The sequence below is a fragment of the Lepidochelys kempii genome, chromosome 1 (genome assembly GCF_965140265.1).
Source record: "Lepidochelys kempii isolate rLepKem1 chromosome 1, rLepKem1.hap2, whole genome shotgun sequence".
Classification (NCBI taxonomy): Eukaryota; Metazoa; Chordata; order Testudines; family Cheloniidae; genus Lepidochelys; species Lepidochelys kempii.
In genome coordinates, this window is record NC_133256.1 from 205515735 (window position 1) to 205538765 (window position 23031).

Here is a 23031-nt window from a genome sequence, read left to right on the forward strand (position 1 = left end):
GTTCAGCATCACAATGCCTACATCTTTTTATGGTTCTGGTCCCAACTGCCAAAAAAAAAATTAAATTGTGGAAAAACAAGCTGTTTTTATCTGGGACATACTATATTGCACTGTGATGTCACATCAGATTGCACCTATACTATAGAACAGCTACCTGAAAGATATAGTGAAATTGTACATTATGACCTATACGTTTTTTTGAACCCACAGAGGAGAAATTAGTGATGTCCAATTTATTTCCTTCTTCACAGGCAATCCCTTTTGAGATGATTCTGTGGCACATTAATTCCTACCATTAACATTATTTCCAATAGACCTAATTTACTACTAGGTCATTCATTACTGAAATCAGGGCAGTTAAATCAGCATAAAACTAGAGTAACAGTGTTGAATCTGGCCACCTAACTGCATCACTCTTTGAGATCATATTATATCAAGTTAATTTTCAAACTGTACTATAGAAAACTCCCTTTAAACTGTAATATTGCTTTCCCTTTTAGCATATAATTCATACTCTTTCATATAATGCAGTGAAATAGCGCCCTTCAAACTGTAATTTAAATTTCCTTCCGAAGAATTCTCTAACATTCACCTTGTACCATAATAAAATACAAGGAATTCCTTTTCAAATACAAGTATGTAATTTTGTCTTCCATCTAAACATGCTCAGTTATGTCTTGCTGATTCCCCACAGTCTTTCAGTAACAATGCAGCATAATGCCATATCTCTGAAGCTCTATCAGCATATCATTGAAATCAGGTTTAACTTAAAATTGTGTTGGTTTAGAAGACTAGAACAGTGTAAAATATAGAGGTATGGAATTCTTTTAACCATCACTCAATTCCCCATCACACTCTAATGTGGCTCATCTACATTTCATCAAGTTCAATTCTTGAAGGGATTTCTGTGAGCAGTAATGGGTCAGATTTCAAAATTGTAATCATTGGATTTCCTAAAATCTTGATTTATGCTGTGAGAAAGAACCAGCCTTGCTTATACCAGATGGGATTTTCAGAGACCTATTGGAGTTCGGCACACAACTTCCATGGATTTTTAGTAGAATGTGGGCACTTTAGGCCCTGAATACAAATTGAGTCTAACAAGCATATTATGAGAGAGGGGAAAGTCTATTAAAGTTTGATGTATTAAGTAAAATCACAAGCCTAGAGAAATTTTATCCATTCTATAGAACACACAGGGAAAACGTCTTAGAAATACTATTGACACTTCTGTAGAACTTGACTCCATTTTACTCTGATGGATTCCTCACCGTTTCCTAAGATCCCCTTGGAGATCATGAGCTATTGTGCCAAAACTTCTTTACACAAACTAAAGTTTGAAGACAGAAAGCAGCCACATGAGGGTGTATCTGTGGTTGAGGTTGAACAATCAGTCTGTGCCCTTGAAAGTCTGTGATCCCAATGGATTTTCTGCTAAAATCTAGATATATTTCAAGCATCTTCCCTAACTATCATGTTGAATGAATCATCCAATGGGTAGTGATCAATGGCTCCACGTCTAGTTGGCAGCCGGTGTCAAGTGGAGTGCCCCAGGGGTCGGTCCTGGGGCCGGTTTTGTTCAATATCTTCATAAATGATCTGGAGGATGGTGTGGATTGCACTCTCAGCAAATTTGCGGATGATACTAAACTGGGAGGAGTGGTAGATACGCTGGAGGGCAGGGATAGGATACAGAGGGACCTGGACAAATTGGAGGATTGGGCCAAAAGAAATCTGATGAGGTTCAATAAGGATAAGTGCAGGGTCCTGCACTTAGGACGGAAGAACCCAATGCACAGCTACAGACTAGGGACCGAATGGCTAGGCAGCAGTTCTGCGGAAAAGGACCTGGGGATGACAGTGGACGAGAAGCTGGATATGAGTCAGCAGTGTGCCCTTGTTGCCAAGAAGGCCAATGGCATTTTGGGATGTATAAGTAGGGGCATAGCAAGCAGATCGAGGGACATGATCGTCCCCCTCTATTCGACATTGGTGAGGCCTCATCTGGAGTACTGTGTCCAGTTTTGGGCCCCACACTACAAGAAGGATGTGGATAAATTGGAGAGAGTCTAGTGAAGGGCAACAAAAATGATTAGGGGTCTGGAACACATGACTTATGAGGAGAGGCTGAGGGAACTGGGATTGTTTAGTCTGTGGAAGAGAAGAATGAGGGGGGATTTGATAGCTGCTTTCAACTACCTGAGAGGTGGTTCCAGAGAGGATGGTTCTAGACTATTCTCAGTGGTGGAAGAGGACAGGACAAGGAGTAATGGTCTCAAGTTGCAGTGGGGGAGGTTTAGGTTGGATATTAGGAAAAACTTTTTCACTAGGAGGGTGGTGAAACACTGGAATGCGTTGCCTAGGGAGGTGGTGGAATCTCCTTCCTTAGAAGGTTTAAGGTCAGGCTTGACAAAGCCCTGGCTGGGATGATTTAATTGGGGATGGGTCCTGCTTTTGAGCAGGGGGTTGGACTAGATGACCTCCTGAGGTCCCTTCCAACCCTGATATTCTATGATTCTATGATCCCAGTCAGGCCAATGTTCTCAGGTTTTATATCTGCTGTTAGCTCAGTGATACCTGTGCATTCAAAAATAAGATAAGGACCATGAAAACTGTGCCTTGTACAGTGCCGTTTTCTTATGCAGTACAGATATTAAAGTGCAGATAATTACATTGTTTTCTAAAATACAGGTAGACTGAAAAATTCTTTCCAGTTTTGTTCATTGTGATCAACTTGGTTTCATGTGAAACAGGCAAGGCTCACAGCATTACCAGATCACATAGAATCATAGAATATCAGAGTTGGAAGGGACCTCAGGAGATCATCTAGTCCAACCCCCTACTCAAAGCAGGACCAATCTCCAATTTTTTTTTTGCCCCAGATCCCTAACTGGCCCCCTCAAGGTTTGAACTCACAACCCTGGGTTTAGCAGGCCAATGCTCAAACTACTGAGCTATCCCTCCCCCCTAATGTTATGCATACTGCTTTATCTAACATCGCATCTATGATAGTTTTAACTTCAGGGTAATATAAGAAGCCTTTGATTGTGTGGTATGGTGCTATCATTTTCCTGCTAATCACAGTATGGGATTTGGTCATAAATGCCTGACCTGGATGAAAATGAAGTACTCAGTCCCAACAGCTAGGAATTTGTATCTGTAAATTAGATTAAGGGTTTTAGCTTAAACAGAGGTATCAGATGGGACTTCCTGTTATTCCACTTATCCCTACTCTAGGAGTGGAACCCTTACTGCAGAGAATTCCATCTATAATAAGGAAATTAATTGTATTAAAATGGTTGATCTCTAATATTTTGCTGCACTTCGCATTGATGATGATCCAAGAAGTTTTTGGAAAGGGTAAGGGACAATTTCCTGGTGCAAGTGCTGGAGGAACCAACTAGGGGCAGAGCTCTTCTTGACCTGCTGCTCACAAACCGGGAAGAATTAGTAGGGAAAACTAAAGTGGATGGGAACCTGAGAGGCAGTGACCATGAGATGGTTGAGTTCAGGATCCTGACACAGGGAAGAAAGGAGAGCAGCAGAATACGGACCCTGGACTTCAGAAAAGCAGACTTTGATTCCCTCAGGGAACTGATGGGCAGGATCCCCTGGGAGAATAACATGAGGGGGAAAGGAGTCCAGGAGAGCTGGCTGTATTTTAAAGAATCTTTATTGAGGTTACAGGGACAAACCATCCCGATGTGTAGATGGATCTAGACTGTTCTCAGTGGTAGCTGATGACAGAACAAGGAGTAATGGTCTCAAGTTGCACTGGGGAAGGTTTAGGTTGGATATTAGGAAATCTTTTTCACTAGGAGGGTGGTGAAACACTGGAATGCATTACCTAGGGAGGTGGTGGAATCTCCTTCCTTAGATATTTTTAAGGTCAGGCTTGACAAAGCCCTGGCTGGGATGATTTAGTTGGGGATTGGTCCTACTTTGAGCAGGGGGTTGGACTAGATGACCTCCTGAGGTCCCTTCCAACCCTGATATTCTATGATTCAATATTTATAAGCAACCTTGGTATATCAATACGATACCTTGAAGGAATGCCAATATTTTGCTAGTTTCTCTGTTTCTTCCAAAATAAATTATCGTAAAAAAGTACCTTTCCCCATAGATGTGTTCCTCTGGAATCTACAACTGTAAGGTATGATGCATAGATGGATCTTGCCCTTTCCACTTGGGGTGGTCAGTTACTGCTGATGCACTTTCCACAGGAGCCTCAGAAAACCTTTCCAGGTTCCATGAGGAAGGGTTAGAGGATGTGCATCATCCTCGCGCATGTGGGGAATCCATCAAAAAGTTAACAGTGGTAGAGCCTGCATTAACTTCCACACTCTGCACTATAGAAGTTCCAACCCATTACCTACACCATCCCCGAAGGGAGGTTTCTAGTGGCAGCTGTGTGTTACAGTGCAGCTGTGTTAGGAGCTCAGGACAGATTGCAATCTTCTAAGATCTGTGGATTCTGGGGGCTGAATGCCATGATTTTTTTGTGGCAGAGAACTTCATACCCCCTTGTTTCCCCACCTCCAACTTCAGCAGAATCATTTGAAGAAAACTTGGGGCTTACCACATTGTAGTCAACTTTCAACTAAACAGGTCAAATTATATTCCATACAGTAGAACGTCTTATTAACTAATTAGATAATTATAGGTGGAGCTGGTAGCACTGCCTGCTATTAAGGTTGTCCAACACTTCTCATGATAAGACCTTGCTTTCAATTGCTTTTAACTTTGCTAAACTTTAACTGTTTGGGCTGAAATTTTCCATTCTGGATGAGTGCCTCAGGCTGGATTTCAGGGGAAATTTCAGCCAAAACAGTCCAGCTGTTTCCAAGAATGAAGCTAGAGAAAAAAATATTGTCTTGCCCATGTTCAAAAATTATTGAGACCTTTTATTTGGGAAACTCTAAAGCCCCCCATGCTTTGGAGTAGAATTTTCGCAGGGATGTGGCCTTTGTGTCTTTTCCCAGCCCTGTGAAAATCTGCCCAAATTTGGCCAAGTTATAATTCTTTGAAAAATTGCAGTTTGCACGTACTCAGACTTGCAAGAGTTTAACAGCTAAATTCATAAAAGATTCTTTCCTCACTGAGCGTGCTCCATCCTGTCACAGCTCCTGTGTGTGACTGGACTGCTCATGCACCATCCTCACAAAACAGCTGAGCATGCTCCAGCCCAGGGCTGCAGGGGTTAAGCTGGACTTTCCTTGCAGTGGCTGCTCTGGGATGGGATGGGGCTGGGCACTGGAACTGAGAGAAAGGAAACTGTCTCTCCTGTGTTCTCAATGACCCTCTGGCTGACTCCCGGACAGTGAGAAGGAGGAGGAAGCCGTCTGATTTGAATGCAAGACCAAGGGGAAGGAAAGGAATAGACTGGGACAAGGAGCCTCATAAGAAGACTTGGACTGGAAGTTGGGGGAGAGTAATTGTGACTGGGAGTTGGAGGGGGGAAACTGGGATTGGTTGGGCAATGAGACTGAGACCTGTGGGAGACTGGGCTTGGCTGGGCAAGAAGACTGGGGTAGAGAACCGGCGGAGGGGAGGCTGGGATTAGTTGGACAGGAAGGCTGAGACTGGGAGCTGTAGAGAGGAAAAGACTGGGAGTAGGAGCCAATGAGGAAATGGGGGAACAACTGGGAGCTAGTTTGCTGGGGGGATACTGAGATTGGCCAACAAGGTAGGGGAGAGCCTGGGGCTGGCTGAACAAGGAAAGTGGGACTAGGAAGCAGTGCGGGGTGGAGTACGGGGACGAATGGGAGGAGAGACGAATCTGACAGGTGGTGTGTGACGCAGAACTAGGGCTGACTGGGCCAAGATACTGAGATGAAGAGTCCAGGGATGGAGGTGAGTGAGTGAGATTGGATCAGGAGCAGCAGGAGGGAGATTGGGACGGGGAACTAGTGCTTGGGGAGAGGGGAGATACAGACTGGGCCAGCAGCTGGGAGCTAGGAGCTGAGCCTGGCTGAGCAAGGAGACTGGGACTGGGATGAGAAGCCTGAGGAGTGGAGAGTGGGACTGGGATAAGGAGCCAGATGTGGGGAAGAAGCAGGACTCGGACAGGGATAGGCTGGAGGGGACAGGGTAGAAGTGGTCAAGTTTGGGGGAAATGGACGGAAGAGAAAATGCTTTTTTGGTGAATTTACTATTTGCTGACAAAATTTCACCCAGCTCCACTCACTTCTGCAGCTGAAGTCGGGGGAGCTATGCTTCAATATATAAAGTTCTGTATAATTCTACTCTGAAAAAGCAAAGTCCACCCAAAATTATTGAATACTTTTGACCGTAACCTCTCTGTGCTTCCCCATCTGTAAAATGGGGATAGTACTACCCCCTTGTCTCACAGGGGTATTGTGACAATAAATTAATTAATATTTGTGCTGCACACCGATTCTATAATGTTGAGCACACAGAAAAGCCTGTGAGGATATTAATAATTCTGTCTTCAGATCAGTGTTTGAATAGTATGCAGTAAATAAGGCCTGGGGCCACACATTGAACAATGAGGCGAAAATAACATATTGGATGGCTTGCTTACTAAGTGAACATGGTACATCTTGTGCACTGAGTGAGGCAGGAGTCCTCTGGGAAAAATTGTATGCAGCAATTAACATATGTTAATTAAAGACTGTATGTTAGGGGGCTGAATTGAGGTGGCACAGACCATCTTAATTCTGTCACTTCCTAACTTTTGAGTGCTTGACTTTGCAACCTTTATAGTGTTCTTTTAAATTTGTATGTTTCTATAATATTGAAATAACCTTATCTTGGTATTTTAAAATTTATCATTTTCTTAGATATAGTGAAACTTTGGTACTGAGAGAAGTAATGGATGTGAGGTTTTTGTACAAAATGTAGAGATAAGAATGGCCATACTGGGTCAGATCAAGGGTCCATCTAGCCCAGTATCCTGTCTTCTGACAGTAGCCAATGCCAGGTGCTTCAGAGGGAATGAACAGAACAGGTAATCATCAACTGATCTGTCCTCTGCAGCCCATTCCCAGCATCTGGCAAACACAGGCTAGGGATACTTGAGAGCATGGTTTTGCATGATCTGATTATAAAGATATAAATAATCTAAGCTCTAAATAAAGGCAGATGGTCCAACTCTGTTGTTACATATATGGGAGACAAGGTGGGTGAGGTAATATCTTTTATTGAACCAACTTCTCTTGGTGAAAGAAACAAGCTTCCCAGTTTATACAGAGCTCTTCTTAAGGTCTGGGAAAGCTACTTATATGGGTATGATACATATTGGTATTGTTGTGAATTACAAATATCATGCATGTTTACATAGTTCTAAATTTTTGTTGCTTATTGTTTACATAAATTACAGTGCAAATTGTAAACAGTGTATCTGATAGTAAATCTGAATGATCTGCAGACCAAGAATCATTCACACACACAAAAAATCAAGACTGGTTTTAAATAACATGTCCATGTTAAAATGTTGCAATTTGCTTATTCACAAATAGGGAACAAAGGTGGGATTTCACAAGTCAGTTATTGGTTGTGAATTATGTATTCAGCTCTTGTGCTCCACTGTAAAATTCAGCTACCGGAATTGCCAGTTCTGTTTTTATTTTTAAATGGTCCGTGTTCTTTTGCACTTAAGCACCTCCATCACAATACTTTCAAGATTGTGTATTTGAATACAGATCCTTACATCGCAGGAGAAAAATTGCATTCAGCAGTTGATCTCCTATACTTATTACATAGACTGTCATGTGTAAGTTAGGGAAAGAGTATGTTACCTTAAGATGATATACACTGTAGTCCACCAGTAAAATAAATACATGTAGTATAAATAGAATGGAGATACTATGGCCTGTTTCTTAATGTCCCCAAAGAATGACAGTTAGGCATATGCTGCGCTGCATCTGCATATCTGGCAGTTAGATGTCTATCTGCAATAATTTGCTGTTATAGTAAACTCCACCCATAATGAGTTACACTTATTTTTATGGGAAGAAAAAAGAAAGGATGATTTTCAAAATCATGCTGTATATGTTTATAAGATGCAATACAAAAGCTGACCTTAAGCATTACCGCCCATAACTTAAGTGTCTATATATGTAGGTCAAGAGAAGACCTAGGGACTCAGGGTCTCCAATATGTATAACTAGCATGTACAGTAACATCTGATCTAGAAACAGTGGGTCAGATTTTCCTCTTGCCTATCAGTGAAGTCAGTGGAGTTACACCATTGTAAACATGATGTGAGGGAAGACTCAGCCCAGAAGGCTTCAGTTGTACACACCTCTTTATATTTATAAAACATTTACACTGCTCAGGAAATGGTGAGTTGTTCCCACAAATCTATACTGTACTTGCAGAACAAATGTACAGTTCTTTGGGAAGTTTCATCTTAAATTATTCTCAAGTATCACCATTTACACCTCCCTTGCATTCTGAATATTGGAAGCTGCCTCTTTACCTTGGACCTTGTCGTTCTTTTTGCAGATCATGTAAACGGGCACTGTACAAGCCCAACCTCCCAGACTTGCAGCTCTGGAAAACGGCTCCCTAACGCAGATGTTACAAAATCAAATCGCCGAGGGCCTGGGAGGCCCCCATTTAGGAAAGCACAGTCTGCGGCTTGCATGGAGATTTCCCTTCCAGTTACAACAGAAGGTGAGTGCCAATGAGCATTTTCATTAGGTATGTGTTAGTTTCACTTTTCCACAAGATGTGAAAGCAAACTAGTTACACGCTATTTAGCATGATCCTTGTCTTAGTCACTTCTCTAAACTGCTGTCTTCATTTAATTGTTTAGAATTAGAATGATCCCTGTGTTTTAGTGTTGTTACTAACCAGCCAGCCTGCTGCTGACTTTTGTGCTACCTAGAGATGCAGTATACCAAACTTCCTGAAACTCTCACAGTCCTCCCATTCTCTTTTTGAGCCTGGAAGCTTTGCTCCAGAAAAGTGATTGTTCATCAGAATTTATGTACAGTAATTCTGACAGCCAGTGACATCAAAAGCTTAAAATATTCTGATCCCTGTTTATTCATGAGTCATAGTCTGAAAAATGAGAAATATATTTATAAGACTAAGAGTTTAACCTTTGCTCACATGATGTATTATTCTTTGGTATTAAATATTATTAAGGGCTGTAAATTCTGCAATACCCTCTCTATGGGATTTACCCCTTGCTGGAGAATTGTGGTCCAGAATCAAAACTTTCTTTAAAACAATTTGTTTTGAGCACTTACGTTTGTGAATACAACCTCCAAATTTTGAACTAAGTATAAACCATGCAGTGTTGTCTACCTGAGTGTGCAGACACATTCAAACCACAGTTCTGAGGAGTGTAAACTGTTCCATTCATGTCAATGGGTTAAGTGCGAAACTTAAAATATGCCCATTTAAATGTCAGCATTGCTAACTATTTCAGTGCCCATCATTTTAACAGAAGCATCCAGCTAATGTGCTTTTCCCATAACCTCAAAACACCTCCTGTGCCTTGTGAGATGCTGTCACTCCCAATTATCCCTCACCTACCAAGCCTGCAACTTCCCCCACACCCTCCACAGCTTCTACAGCGCAACAATGTGTAGTCCGTACAAAATGGTTTGGCAGTCAGCAACTGAAAAAAATGTACTATCAAAATAAACAGTACAGGGGCTCTTCTACTTTAGTCTTATTAATTTTCTTATTTAACTTATTAAAAATGCTATTTTTAACTTAAATGAGGCTGCCACAGAATTTCCAATCTGCCAAAGTAACGACACTTCCCAGGGCTACCCTCTGGGCCATAGCACTCCCTGGAGTTTCTGCAGTGCGGCAGTCCCACCCACGACATGCATCTTTTGCCCCCAGCATCACCTCCAGTATGCCCTCCACACCGTGGCTTGCAAGGAGATCACTGGAAGATGGCCTTTTGCCTGTGTTCAGCAATACCTGCACCAGGGTAATTCTCCCAGAGTCAGAATGAGAGCTTTTAGAGCCCCTTTACACAGCCTCAGCGCTTTTACCCATTGTAAGGGGGACAGTGCGAGAGTGATGATCTCACCCATAGAGCCTGTTGATGCACCTTTTAAATACAAACTGTAGAAAATACCTTTGTTCCCAGATGTAAAAAAGATCCCTCTACATACAGGAAGTGGAAAGAGCATCAGAGCCCCCTTTGTTAGTATTTCTGATAGCTAGATCTTCAGAGTTTATTCATTAGGATGTGATAAAATAGAGGAATCACTGTTGATCCTTTTCTCCCCAGGGATGGGGAGGGATAACTCAGTGGTTTGAGCATTGGCCTGCTAAACCCAGGGTTGTGAGCGCAATCCTTAAGGGGGCCATTTAGAGATCTGGGGCAAAAAAAAAAAATGGGGATTGGTGCTGCTTTGAGCAGAGGGTTGGACTAGATGACCTCCTGAGGTCCCTTCCAACCCTGATATTCTATGATACTCCATGACCATTTAAGGTCACATCACAGCAAGAGAGAAGAGCTCACTCTAGGATCTACTGAACCTGACAGTATGGAAATGAACTCATGAAGCATGTATTATCCCAAAATGGTGACCTAGTAGGGATTTGAGTGCAAATCCCAAACTCATGGACTGGCGGGAGGCAGGTTGATGGACGCAGCACACTGTGCAGAGAAAGCAAGCTGCATTCTTCGCAAGGAACTCCATCCAGCTGATTTAAGGGGCAACACTGATCACTTCCAAAGGAACTACATTTAGAGAAAAATTTCATATGATGTGGAATCGCTGAAGGAGGAACCCAGAAATCCTTATCTCTAAAACAAAACAAAACAAAAAAACAATCAAACCCATGAAATCACACTACAGTCTCTCCACAGCACATAGAAAAAGTGTGATCATCTAGTCCCCTGTCAAAGAAAATAACTCTGTTCAAAGAATATGCCCTTTATAAGCTCAAATGTAAATACAGACTAATAGATAGTTTGGGAGTGAGTACAGTACCAAGATAGACTTAGAGAGCTCTAATGAAGTCATTGTAAACTGCTTATGAATAACAGCAGACTTCATTCATGAATTAACCTGGGTGTTCTGTTCAAGTTACTTATTGCTTATAATTATTAATATTATAATATAATATTATAATAATTAATATGGAGCTCATAGGTAGCACTTTTCATCTGTAGATCTCAAAGCACTTTACAGAGATGGTAAAAGTTTTAAAACTTTCAACACGTAATGATTTAGCTTTCTCTTGTCACTGAAAGAGTACTCTAGCTTTCCTGGATGTCAACAAAAGAATACTTAAAGGTATCAGTGATGTCAGTGAAATGGTACTGTGGCTCTCGCTAATGTCACTGAATTGACTTTAACAGCCTATTCTCTGTCATAGTTAACAGCAGAATAGTTGATCAGGGTATATTATATTAATATGTAATACGATATGTTTATACACACATGCATACAAGTTGTTTAGAGTATATATACACTAAAAAAGAACAGCCTTCTTGTACTTTATAGTCTCATATTAATAATGGGATGGAATCTTTTTATAAGAATCCTTATTTTGAAATAAACCTAGGATGTTATTTCCATTCAACTAGGTTAAACATTTAATAGATTGCTACTGTGTTAGCTCTTTTGAGTTTTGGTTTAGTAATTGATCTGCATCAAATGACTGGTATGTAAGAATTTTTCCACAGACATTGTTTTGGCATATATTTATTCATCTCAGTAGTGTTCTGTATTAAATACTGCCAAAAGTGATGTGAGGCCTGCGAGGGTCGTAGCTTTAAAAAAAAAAAAAAAAAAGGACTTTGCAAAGAAAATGCTGAGAATACATTTTGTGTCCAGACGAGCTCATTACATTTCAGACATTGATCAAAATAGAGGCTCCCTTTGGCCAAGCCGTTAAGAAGCTTTGCTAAGCTTTCCACAACTGGATGTCAATCTTTCACCCACTATTTAGGAATTTATGCTGCAATAAACAGCACATGTAATTTGGAGGAATTGACTGCCTGTGCTCTGAAGTGGTGAGCACACATGAATAAAATATAGATTTTATTCACTTGATACTTCACAAAAAGAGAAATAGGCTAGATTCACAAAGGAACCTTGGCGCTCCGACACTGAGCATTATCATACCAAACTTTTAGGTGCCTAGAAAATCACTGGGATTTACAAAGCCTGAGTTAGTCACTTAGGTTCCCCATACAATGAGTAGGGAGAGATGGGCACATTAGAGTGGGATTCACAAAAGCCAGTATGGTAGGCAACTCTTTCCCTAAGATAGCCAGTAGGATGTGCTAAGCTGAGGGGTCTGTGCTAAGCCCTGCCCCTCCTGGAGAACTAACTCCAGGCTGCTGCCTGTAGGGACCCTATCCCATAGGTAAAGTCTGAGCATACCTACCAGATCAGGCCCTGTAGATGGGTTACCCTGGGGAGCACCTATCTTTCCTCAGTGTGTGAATCCCACTGGTGCTTAGGCAGCCAACCTCCAGGTATGGGGGCTACAGTCCACATGCTCAGAGGCAGAAATTTAGGGAACTTCTACTTCAAAAATGTAGGTGCCAAGCGAGTTTAGGTACCTACATGGCTCGGTGGAAACTGAGAGGGGATTTTGTGAATCCCAGTGGGACCTGATTCTGGGATTTAGGTGCCTAAAGTGGCAGTTAGGCACCTACATCCTTTTGTGAAACTAGCCCGTGATATTTCCAAATCAGAATGGAGACATTTGGTAGTATTTTATTTATTATTAGCTTTAGTAGAACATCAATGGGTCCTTACAGATCACTATCTAAATAACTTAAAGCAATTTTCAGAAGTAATAAATATACTGCCATGGTAAAATTGGGTGGTTTTTACTTTTGTGTAATTTGGTGCCTTTATGGAAAGCCCTATTGCATTAATAGTATCTGATGTTTTAATTTCTCCTTCCAGTTCCTGCTGTTTCTCCCATACGATCATTGATTTGATGAAAAAGATAATTAAGTTCTGTGACTAACCACATGAAATATGTTAAAACAATAAATCAACGAGTACTTCCCACACTGCATTACAATAATAACCATGACCTTTTAACACAATGAAAAAATAGTCTGTATGTTTCCAGCAGTTTCTTTGATGTTTTTCATGTGAACTTATGTAGGAGGGTATTTTTCCCCCCAGCTATCACCTTGAAAATATCTTGCTAACACTTGCCACTTTATTTAACAGGAACTGACATGGGGTAGGGGATTCCTTATCTAGAAAAACATTTTTGATGAACCTCCCTGTTAAGTAGACTGGCATGTGAGAGAGGGAAGAGAATTGTTCTTTCTTATTCCTCTTTAGCTGTTTCAAACTCTTCAGCTTCATAAAGAATTGCAGGGTTTTACAGATTCTTTACAAAAACACAACTCAAAATTAAAATATCTTGTAGTGGCAGAGCAGTGGTGACTATGACTTGATCTTTATGGTTATTCCATTAAAATCTCTTTCCCTTGCCTTCTTGTCTTACTAAAAAGAGCTGGTTTGAAAGCTTTAAAATAAAACTCTCTTCAAACATAAGCAGAGTTTTTTTAAAGCCTTTTTTGGCTCAGAATAGAGTCAAAAGAGGATGCCTTTTCAAATATTGCTTATGGTTAGTATTTCAGCTTCAGAGCCTGTTTTTCCAAAAGAATAATGTATAACTCTGATAGTTTTGTCATGATGATAGTCCTTGTCAGTATCTGTTACTGGACATCTGTATTTCTGATACACCCTTCATGACATTAAAATTTCTCAGTTAAAATTTGACAAGTTTTTCCAATGTGCCTTTTGGCTTATCAGTTTTCAGAACTGTGATATTTTCATAGCTGCAATAATAAACTTGCTAGTTGAACCTTTGATACCTGGTTCTAACAAGACAAGTATGAGAAGAATCTTGCAGGCTGTTAATAGCCTATTATTAATTCTGAATAATCATGCTCTCACACACTTTTGATAAACCTGTTTCCTGCTTGTGTTAATTAAACTATTACTTATTTGCACTGTATCAGAAACTATTGGTATTACAAAGCCAAATTCCATTGCTGCACTTAATTTTCTAATTCAATCTTTTTAACCGTTACTGAGACTCTTTGAATTTAAAAATCATGTGTCTTAAATAAAACCAAACTTCCTTTCTCATATTATACATGACACCTAGGATTATTGAAAAGTGCAGAATTTTTAAAACCTAATGCACATTCCACAACTTATATTGTTGATGTCATTTCACCGTTTATGGGTGTAGACACTTTTTTCATTTCTGGGATTGAACATTGTCTGGGATGAAAACACTAAAAGAGAACATTTGTTGTTTTTTAAACATTGTTTTTGAAGTTACAAAAACATCAGAAAATGTTGCTATTGATCTAATTTTAGTAAAAGCTTATTTTGATAAAATCTAAATTTGGGTCCAAATTTGACCTAGCAGTGTGCCTTTAAGTACCAACAGTTATAAAAAATCCAAGGGCACAGATTCTCCCTTCCCCTCATGAAAAGCAGCAAGATGGGACACTTTGTAAATAAATTTTTTCATATTGTCTCGTTGCATAAAGCAAAATGTGGTTTGCCGCCACCTTGGTAGATCTTCTGGCAGGCCAGAGCCACCTGCCCAGAATGTCTCTAGCCCTGCTCCACCTCTGAGTTCCAGCCATCTCCATGCTTTGATTGCAGCAACTCCTGGGAACTCTGGAGTGCTCACACAAAAAAGTCAGTACAGGTTGGGGTTGTATTCACTTTTTCACATATCTTCTGTGGAGATGACGTGCATTCCCACCTGGCCTACCTTGAGTCCTTCCCCTGCACAGATCCCAGAGGGTACAGAGAATCCTTCACAGAGTCTGAGAGACAGTACTGCAGAGCTATCCCAGTCCCAAGGCCATTTGGAGCAGGGGAGATCTGAACCTGAATATTGGTCTCTGTGTGGATGAACTGGCTCAAGTGTGTGTGCTGTTTCTGTATCAGAGAGACAACATGCACTTTCAGTCTCAAAACGTTTTTTACTTTAGATTAAGGAGAAAACTGACATTAAAGAACAAAAGTACGGTTGCCATGGGAGAGCACTCTGTGTGTAAAAAGAAAAGGAGGACTTGTGGCACCTTAGAGACTAACCAATTTATTTGAGCATAAGCTTTCATGAGCTACAGCTCACTTCATCGGATGCATGCAGTGGAAAATACACTGTGTGTGTCTCTGTGTCTCCTCTGTAATAGGCTAGAAGCAACTCTAAGAAATGCCTTTGGAGATTTGTCAGTAACTACTGTCTTTGAACCTTCATGATTTTCTGATCACAGAGCCACTTCTTGTTCTCTGAAAGGTTCTGTCTAGAGAGGCCTGTTAGCTAATGGGGTGGAGCTGCCACCTAGAACCTGCATTTGCTGCTCCTGGTGTTTTCCATTGTCTGACTGCCGGGCTGTTAACTCTATCAGCATAGAAGTACTGTCAGTAGGATTTTGGATGTCTTCAGAAAATGACCTGCCTCCTTGGTTTTGGGTAGCTGTCTTCTGTACCTCCTAACCTTCATGTGGTTATGACAAGACCATGGGGGCAGATGGTATCCTGTAACTTTGGCAGGTGCTAGCCACTTTGTATTTGAAATCTTACATTTTCTCCCACTTGCAGTGGAATAACTGGCATTTTTGTTGTAGTATTTCTTCTGTTCTAGTTTTCTGCTGTGTGGTGGTTTTTTTTTACTACTTCAGGGTTACTTGTCTTTGTCCTTCTACCTGTAACTCTCTGAACAGATGATTGTAATAAGGTGAGGTGTGTTTACTTCCCTAACAGTGCTAAATAGAGATTGCTTTAGTCTGCCTCTGCTTCTGTGCTGTTTGTGATAATCCTTTTAATTCTACATTTTAAGGGCTTGACATGGTACACTTGAATTGACACATCAGTGAGAGTTATGAGAGTTACACAATTCATAAATGGTTCATTTTGGAAACCACAGGCAGGTACAATTAATTTCCATTTCTAGAGGCCCAATAAAAAGTTTTTAATCTAGAATTACTCAAGTTTTTGTAAATTTGAGCTACTTTGTGTTTCTTGTCTGAGCTTATCAGATTTTCTTTTGGAATTAGCTAGTATTTGAATCAGATATGCTCCAAACTCCTTCTGCATCTCCTCCTTTCATTATTTATAGGCACTCATGATAGCATGACCACTAAAAGAAGCTCCTTACATACCCTGTATTTTACATTTAACAAATATTTTGAAATTCCATGATGATTTTCTGCAGTTGCTTTGGGTCACAGTGTCTGTTATATGACTCCAAAAGTTTAGGCCCTGTCTCCATCTTGACCAATTTCTGCCCATAAACATATTTGTGAAACCACTCACAACTGCAAGAAATGCTGGTGTTTCTTTTTCAATCTGAGGTTAATTCTGTTGTGTTTTAGTTAGCACTTTGGAAGCATGTGACACTGGGCAATCTTCTTGAAACTGGAGTCTCCAATTTGTGGGAGTCTGCATCAACTGAGATATTAGACTCCCTGTTAATGTACAAATATTTCACTACCAGTCCTTCTGCCAGATTTTGAATGGCATGTGATCCAGTAGGCAGCCTCTGAGAACACCGACCAGATTGGGACCCATGGGTGAGAAAGGCAGTCCTCTGCCTGTCTTCCACCAGTCTGTAGACTGCTCTGGGGATTAGGTGAGAGGTGGGCATCTCTCAACACCTAGAGAGAGGCAGCAGTGCATGTGCTCAGAGGCAAAAACGTAGGTGTTGAGTGAGTTTGGGCGCCTACTGAGCTAGGCAGCAGCTGAGCGGGAGTTTTGTTGATGACATTGGTACCTAAAACTGGAATTTAGGTACCTAAGTCTGGGGTTTAGGCACCTAAGTACCTCTGTGGGTCTCAATCCCAATCTCTGACTCCTGCTAGCTCATTCCTGTCAGAAGTGACTTAGCCCTGGGTGTCAGATAAATACGTCTGAAGAGCGAAATTTTGTACCTTTTGGAACAAAGCACTTATCACCAAAAAAGTCAAAAACTGTCCCATGCAGGCTATTCCAGCACCTCCAACCAGGCCTTCATCTCCCTGTGCTTGATTTCAATCTACCCACCTTGAGCACCGTGCTGTATACCCCATATGTTGTTCAAAAATGGGAATACAGTATAAACATTTCCAACAACATGCAGTTTGCCCCGACAGTATTGCATCCTTCCTTGGTTATGGATATGATGAGACCGTGTTTTTACTTTAAATGGGAAAACAAACAAATTCTTCCCATTCCCTCCTGCCTCCTCTATGAAAGTACATGAATGGGTACCCCTTGGGTGCCTTGGGACTATTCACAGGCAAAGGGGAACCCCTGGTTCAAATATTGACAGCATACTACTAAATTGGCTCTAAGTAAACAACAGCAGAGGAGGGTTGGGGGACAGCGGTTTTGTTGTTCTGGGAATAGTTTCTCAGTGTGGTGGTTCTAGTTAGATTTTTAAATTATCTTGTTAGCTGTGTAGAAAGCTCATGTACATATAACATTTTCCTTACTTTTAAAGTGAACAAAAATAAAAGGAAATTTGTTATCCTACAGTTATTTGATGTCTGCTTAATTTTAATACAAATTACTGTCTATTTCATTCCCAAGATCAGATGATCGCATGAAACGCTCTAGACCCAGCTGAATACTGAGATGGTTGTTTTGCTCTGTGCACTGAGGGTTTTATTCTGCAGTTGTTTCACTGCTAGCAATTAATTTTACAAGGCAGAAAGTGTTTCCCAATATCTTAAGTAATTTGTGAAGCGTAGAGTTAGAGGATCCCCAGTGTCTCTACAGCTCCGGTTAGCCTGGCTTGTGGAACAATATGTAGAGCCCGGCAAATCTGCAGCTATCTGCTGTACATCTGCAGCTATCCGCATCCATGGACGTGGATATCCGCAGACCATGTGTGCAGATCGCTGATAGACTGTGGATACAAATTTGGTATCTGCACAGTGCTCTAGCAATATGTAGTATGCACACAGCTCACACAGGGGAGAATCTATTTAGAAGTGCTTGTATTTTTTATGATAATGTTATGCAAGTATAGCCATTCCAAATGTTTTTCAAATGCAAAACATTTCAAAGTTACTGTACCTAAAATAGTTACTGTGAACAAATATGCAGGTAGGGAACCCATCAGAGCCAAAATTGAATTTTAAAATGCTCTAGGCTGCATGCTTCAAGAAACAAAATGAGATATTTTGATTCCCCTATAAATGAACAGGTAAATTTGTTTTCTGAAGCACCCTTTATACTCTCCGTGCCCTGAAGCAGTTTTACATGGAAAACTTACCACAAATCATTCCTGAAATATAAATTGCATCGTGCATAAATAGACAGTGCTTCAGAACAAGGGGATATTTTAGGACTCTGATAAGCCGTTTAAGCCTCTTATATAAACTCTAAAGAGTTTGATATCTTTGAATTAAAGATGGGCCCAGATCTCAACAGCCCACACACTGGGAGTGTTTGAAATCCAAATTCAGCTCAAAGTCATAGTAATTTGAATGTGAAAACACTTCAATTGTGTAAGTAGAGGCAAGTGATTCATACAGTAGAACGTGGGAATCTTTGCAGATTAAATACGTGAGGATTTCTGATGGAGAACATAGCTCATGCAGTGAAAATGTTTAGCTCTGTCTGTCTTCATATCAAGTGGGATTTTTGCTTTCCCAGTTCCTGGTTATTTTTAAAATAGACTGACCTAAAACCCAGGCCTGAACCTACCCACACACAGGTGATATCACGCTAAAGATCCAAATGTTCTGCCTTCAGTCTGTATCTTCTGAGAGGGCCTGATTCTCCATCAGTTCACACCAGTTTTATCTCCATAAACTCTAATGATTTCACTAGAGTTACACAAGCATTCAACTTGTGTAACCTGGTGGTGAATAAGGTGCAGAATCTCTGTAGTAACTACTGAACAGTTAGTCTGTGAGGGCCTGGTGACCACCTCACAAGATTTGGCCCTACATTAGTAGACAAAATTGCTCTGATTTAGGAGATACTGCACCAGTAATTGTTCACATACTTACCAATACAATTGAAAGTCTGAAGTAAGGACACTGTCCGAGTCTATTCATAGAAGGGCACTCACTATAAATTCCCAGTTAATTTTCCAGTGGTACTTATTTGTGCTTAAAACAACTCTTGCTGCTTTCTAGTGAATTGCTTTAACATGCAATGTAGCTTTAGCGTGGCACCAGTAAAATGTGTTTAGAGATGTTTCTTTATCCGGATCAGTGTGCAGCATTCTTAAGTGTTTTAATACCCTGTGGTGTCCGTTCCTATCCTTTTGCCCCTCTGTGTTGCTGAAGCATTGCCATGAATGATTTGATTCAGTCTCTGTCTGCGTGATGGTACCACATGTGAAGTAATGTTTAAAGATTAATTTTAGGACTGTTTGTTTATATTGACTATCAGAGACTTACGTTACTACAAACGAACTAGTAATACTCAGGAAAAACATTTGAATATTTGCATTGGCTGCCATGAAATCAGATGTTTGGTGCTTGGAATTTACAGAAGTGCCTACATGAGGAGCCTAAAAACATATTCAGTTGTGTAACTTTGCTTCCAGAATACCCTGATTTTTATACCGAACATTGGCTTTATTCTTTGACAGACTTTCTAAGCAGATCAATAGTATACACTTGATTCACTAATTTAAAACTGCACACTACAAACATCTATAAATGAACGCAAAGTGTGTTGATTGTAAGGCTCTCTGATGGTGAATGTATACGTTACAGTGCAAAGGTTCATCTTAGTCACTGGTATTTTTCTCTCATTCTTCATCTCAAGTAATACTTTTGCTTTCACAATTCCTGACTATAAAAATGAAGGATTTTATGCTTTAGTGTTTATTCCATTATTTTGACATAATCACGACACCTCCATGGAAGAGATGATTTATAGAGGGATATTCCTCTTTCAAAGCCCTTGCAGAAGTTAATGAGAACAGAAAGGAGATTATTTCCCTTTAGGTGCGTAAGTCAGCAGCATACACATTTTCATTAGCATTCTTGTGTTTTTTAAGACTGCATGGGGAAGTGAGGAAACTGTGGTGTTATTTTCACTAAGCCAAAGAGAATAGAAACCATTATTCATTTTAACACTGCTCCATAAAGGTTGCAAGTTTGGGTTTTATTTCTATAAATTAAAGCATGAGAAATGTTTCATTGGAATTGCCTTTTGAATATCCTGAAAAATATAAATCAAACTTTCTTTTAAAGTCACCAGCTCACTGCAGCGGGACTCTGTGTCAGGCAAGAAACTTGCTCTAGGACTGTAACTGCTCAGGGCTGCTTTCATATAAATGTCATGATGATGGTTGGCTCAATTGTTCTTGTCCTTTTGCAATGCATGCATTTTTGTGGCAGTAGGTTACATTTCCAGACGGGCAATGCTTCAGCAATTACATGGAGTCAGTACATTCTCACACGACGAGCGTCACTATGCCGCTTACGCATGGATGGACAAAGGTAAGGCTTGACAACACCGCCTTCGTTTTTACCCTAACATGTTAGTTGAAGTATCCTGTATTTTGCTGTCGCAGTGAGGCGGGCAACAGGTAGAGGTTCCACGTTCAGGTGAAGTCAGATACAAGATGCTGATTTTATTTGTCAGAAATGTTTCTCCACAAACTAACTATTGCTAAAAATTAGAAGAGTAGAACTAATGTTATAAAACAGCAATTGATTCATGTAGGTCAAGCCATGTCTGAATAACCCAATCCATATACAGGGCAAAACGCTGAGGAGAAAGGACTGATATTTTTAGGTGGGGAGAGGTAGCCTGATTGGCTTTCTACTTCCTTCACTGAAACTCAGAATTGATGACTAGTCATTTAGATGGCACATTCAGTGTACACAGTACAGTGCTGCTATGCAGTAGGTAAGCTTCAAATGAGAGAGCCCCTGCTAACAGTTGCTTGCAATCTAATGGATAAACAGGTACCATACAGCATACCATACCAAACTGTGGTTCATTAAGCACATGCTAAGTGGTCTGTGGAGATTTGGCTTTTCGTAGGTGGTGGCTGCTTCTCCCAGGCTTCCAGCTGCTTCTACAGATATCAAGGAAGAGCCTGGACATGTATAAAATCAGCTGGAAGCAAGGAGGAAGAGCAAGCATTGCTCCATCTACTAGGAGGAGAAGAGGAAACAGGAACCACCACCAGGGTCTGGAGCTGCCAGGCATCAGCAAGAGGAGACTGCTCAGGGGAGAAGACAATGAGGCATCAGGGGTTTATGTCCGTTGGAGAAATGGTTGGAGGGGACCTGATTGTCAGGCCGTGAGTCCAGGACACAAGGAAATTTAGTGGCAGAAAAGCATGTTTGGGGGAGAGAGGACCACACAACAGGGTACTGTGTGCAGGAAGAGAACAGGATGAGGGGACGGAGTAGCAGAGGAATATTGGCCTGAAAAGAGGAACAGAACAGATTGGAGGAAAAGTGAAATTAAGAGTAAAATAGAGACAGAAAAACAAAATTAAACTCATTAAAAAGAACTGTGAATACATCCATTTCTTAAGGGTACTGTCCCAGGTAATCAGTTCTTTTAGTTGCTGTTCTGTGTTCACAGATGGGAGGGGCAGTGCTCCTCATGATCATCTGTGGGAGGAGAGGAGTCCACGGAACAATCTCTATGAAGAAGTGGTCCATATAATGAAGATATTTGAGAACCTGGTGTACAGAGCAATATAATACAGAATACACACAGCATGGCCTGTCATCTTTGTTGCTGAGCTGTATTTTACATTAATAGCAACTACATCCATAGAAAGAATTGGGAAGGTGGAAGATAACATTAACTGTATGGAGGATTGTAGAACAGGCTGGCACTGTTTGACTGAAACATTCCCACCTGGTGGCAGATATTGAGGCTGCTGGGAAACGTCAAGTGAGTTCTTCTAACTAGGTGGTGCAGGTAGCTTGTTAACCGTCCCCTGTGTATGGGAGATAGGAGTGCTCTCTACATAGAGAAGTGAAGGTGTGGGCAGAGCAGTCTGGAAGGAGGAGCCCTAGGGGCAGCCACGCCTGTGGAGATGGTTGGAGCTGAAGGTTTTGTTGTTTTTTGTCAAACCCAAGGGGGGTGGTGAGTGTGACTCTACTCAGCGTGTGGACTTTGTTTTAGAGCCAGCTGCTCACCCAGGGGAGATTTTTTTGACGTATTCTGCACAAGGGGCATGGGGGCGGGGAGAGAAGCAAACTTGAACTGAAGAACATGAGGGCAGAAGTGGCAACAGGCCCAGGCTGCCCTTGAACAACAGCTGCTGCAGGCCTTGTGGCAATTTGTGAAGGAGTCCAACAAGAACGGTAGCAACAACTCTGGGAGCTGATGTTCCACAGAATGATTAACCCATGGCCACTGTCTGGCTGCCGGTGAGCGTCAGCCCTTCTCTGTCTATCATGAAACCGGATGGTGACCCTGAGACCTGCTGGTCACCTTTGAGCTGATGGCTCCTGCTCAGCGTGAGTCTTGGGACATCTTTTTAGCTCCTTTTTCACAGTAGAGGTACAAGGGGTAAATATATATATATATATATATATATATATATATATATATATATATTATGCCTACATGTGAGAAAGGCCACGCTGCCCCAGTTTCAGCTCAGTTCCATAGTACAGTTTATAGAGTACTCTTGGGGAGAAAAGTGAAAGACTCAGGGACTCAGTGGTGGACAATGAATACAGAAGGTTGGCCAGAGGGGGCTGATGGGGGGACTTATGTGTTTTGCTTATTAGGAAAAGGCGCATGTAAGAAAATTGTGTTATATTGCACTGTAATTTTGGGAAGACATATGGACTTACTGAACCCACAGACAAAAAAAGGACAATCACCAAGAATTTAGGAGGAAGCCTCCAGCCCCAAGAATCATGTAAGGAACGGCGATATATACAAAAACATTGTTCGTCATGGATGTACTGATGATAGAGAGATGAGGTCTGGTAGAGGCCAGGGGTCTGGCTCTCCCAGTGGGTAATATATGGACCCATAGAAATGGAAGGGCAAATTGTTAGAGCCCTGCAAATCTGCAGATACCCGCTTTATAGGTGTAGACCATGTTTGAGGGATGCGGATACAAATTTTGTATCCATGCAGG

The 23031-nt window shown here is 41.1% G+C and overlaps 1 protein-coding gene across 14 annotated transcripts in view; it reads left to right on the forward strand.

Annotated features, from left to right (window-relative positions):
* STXBP5L (syntaxin binding protein 5L) overlaps positions 1-23031 on the forward strand; it is a 441073-nt gene that overhangs the window by 397510 nt on the left and 20532 nt on the right. For 10 of the 14 annotated variants that reach the window (XM_073309811.1, XM_073309757.1, XM_073309702.1 and 7 more), the window contains 2 exons: positions 8470-8640; positions 20303-20404. In XM_073309811.1, coding sequence (XP_073165912.1) covers positions 8470-8640; positions 20303-20404 — 273 coding nt within the window. The remainder of the gene's footprint in view (positions 1-8469; positions 8641-20302; positions 20405-23031) is intronic. The other 4 variants (XM_073309749.1, XM_073309794.1, XM_073309803.1 and 1 more) reach the window with 2 other exon arrangements.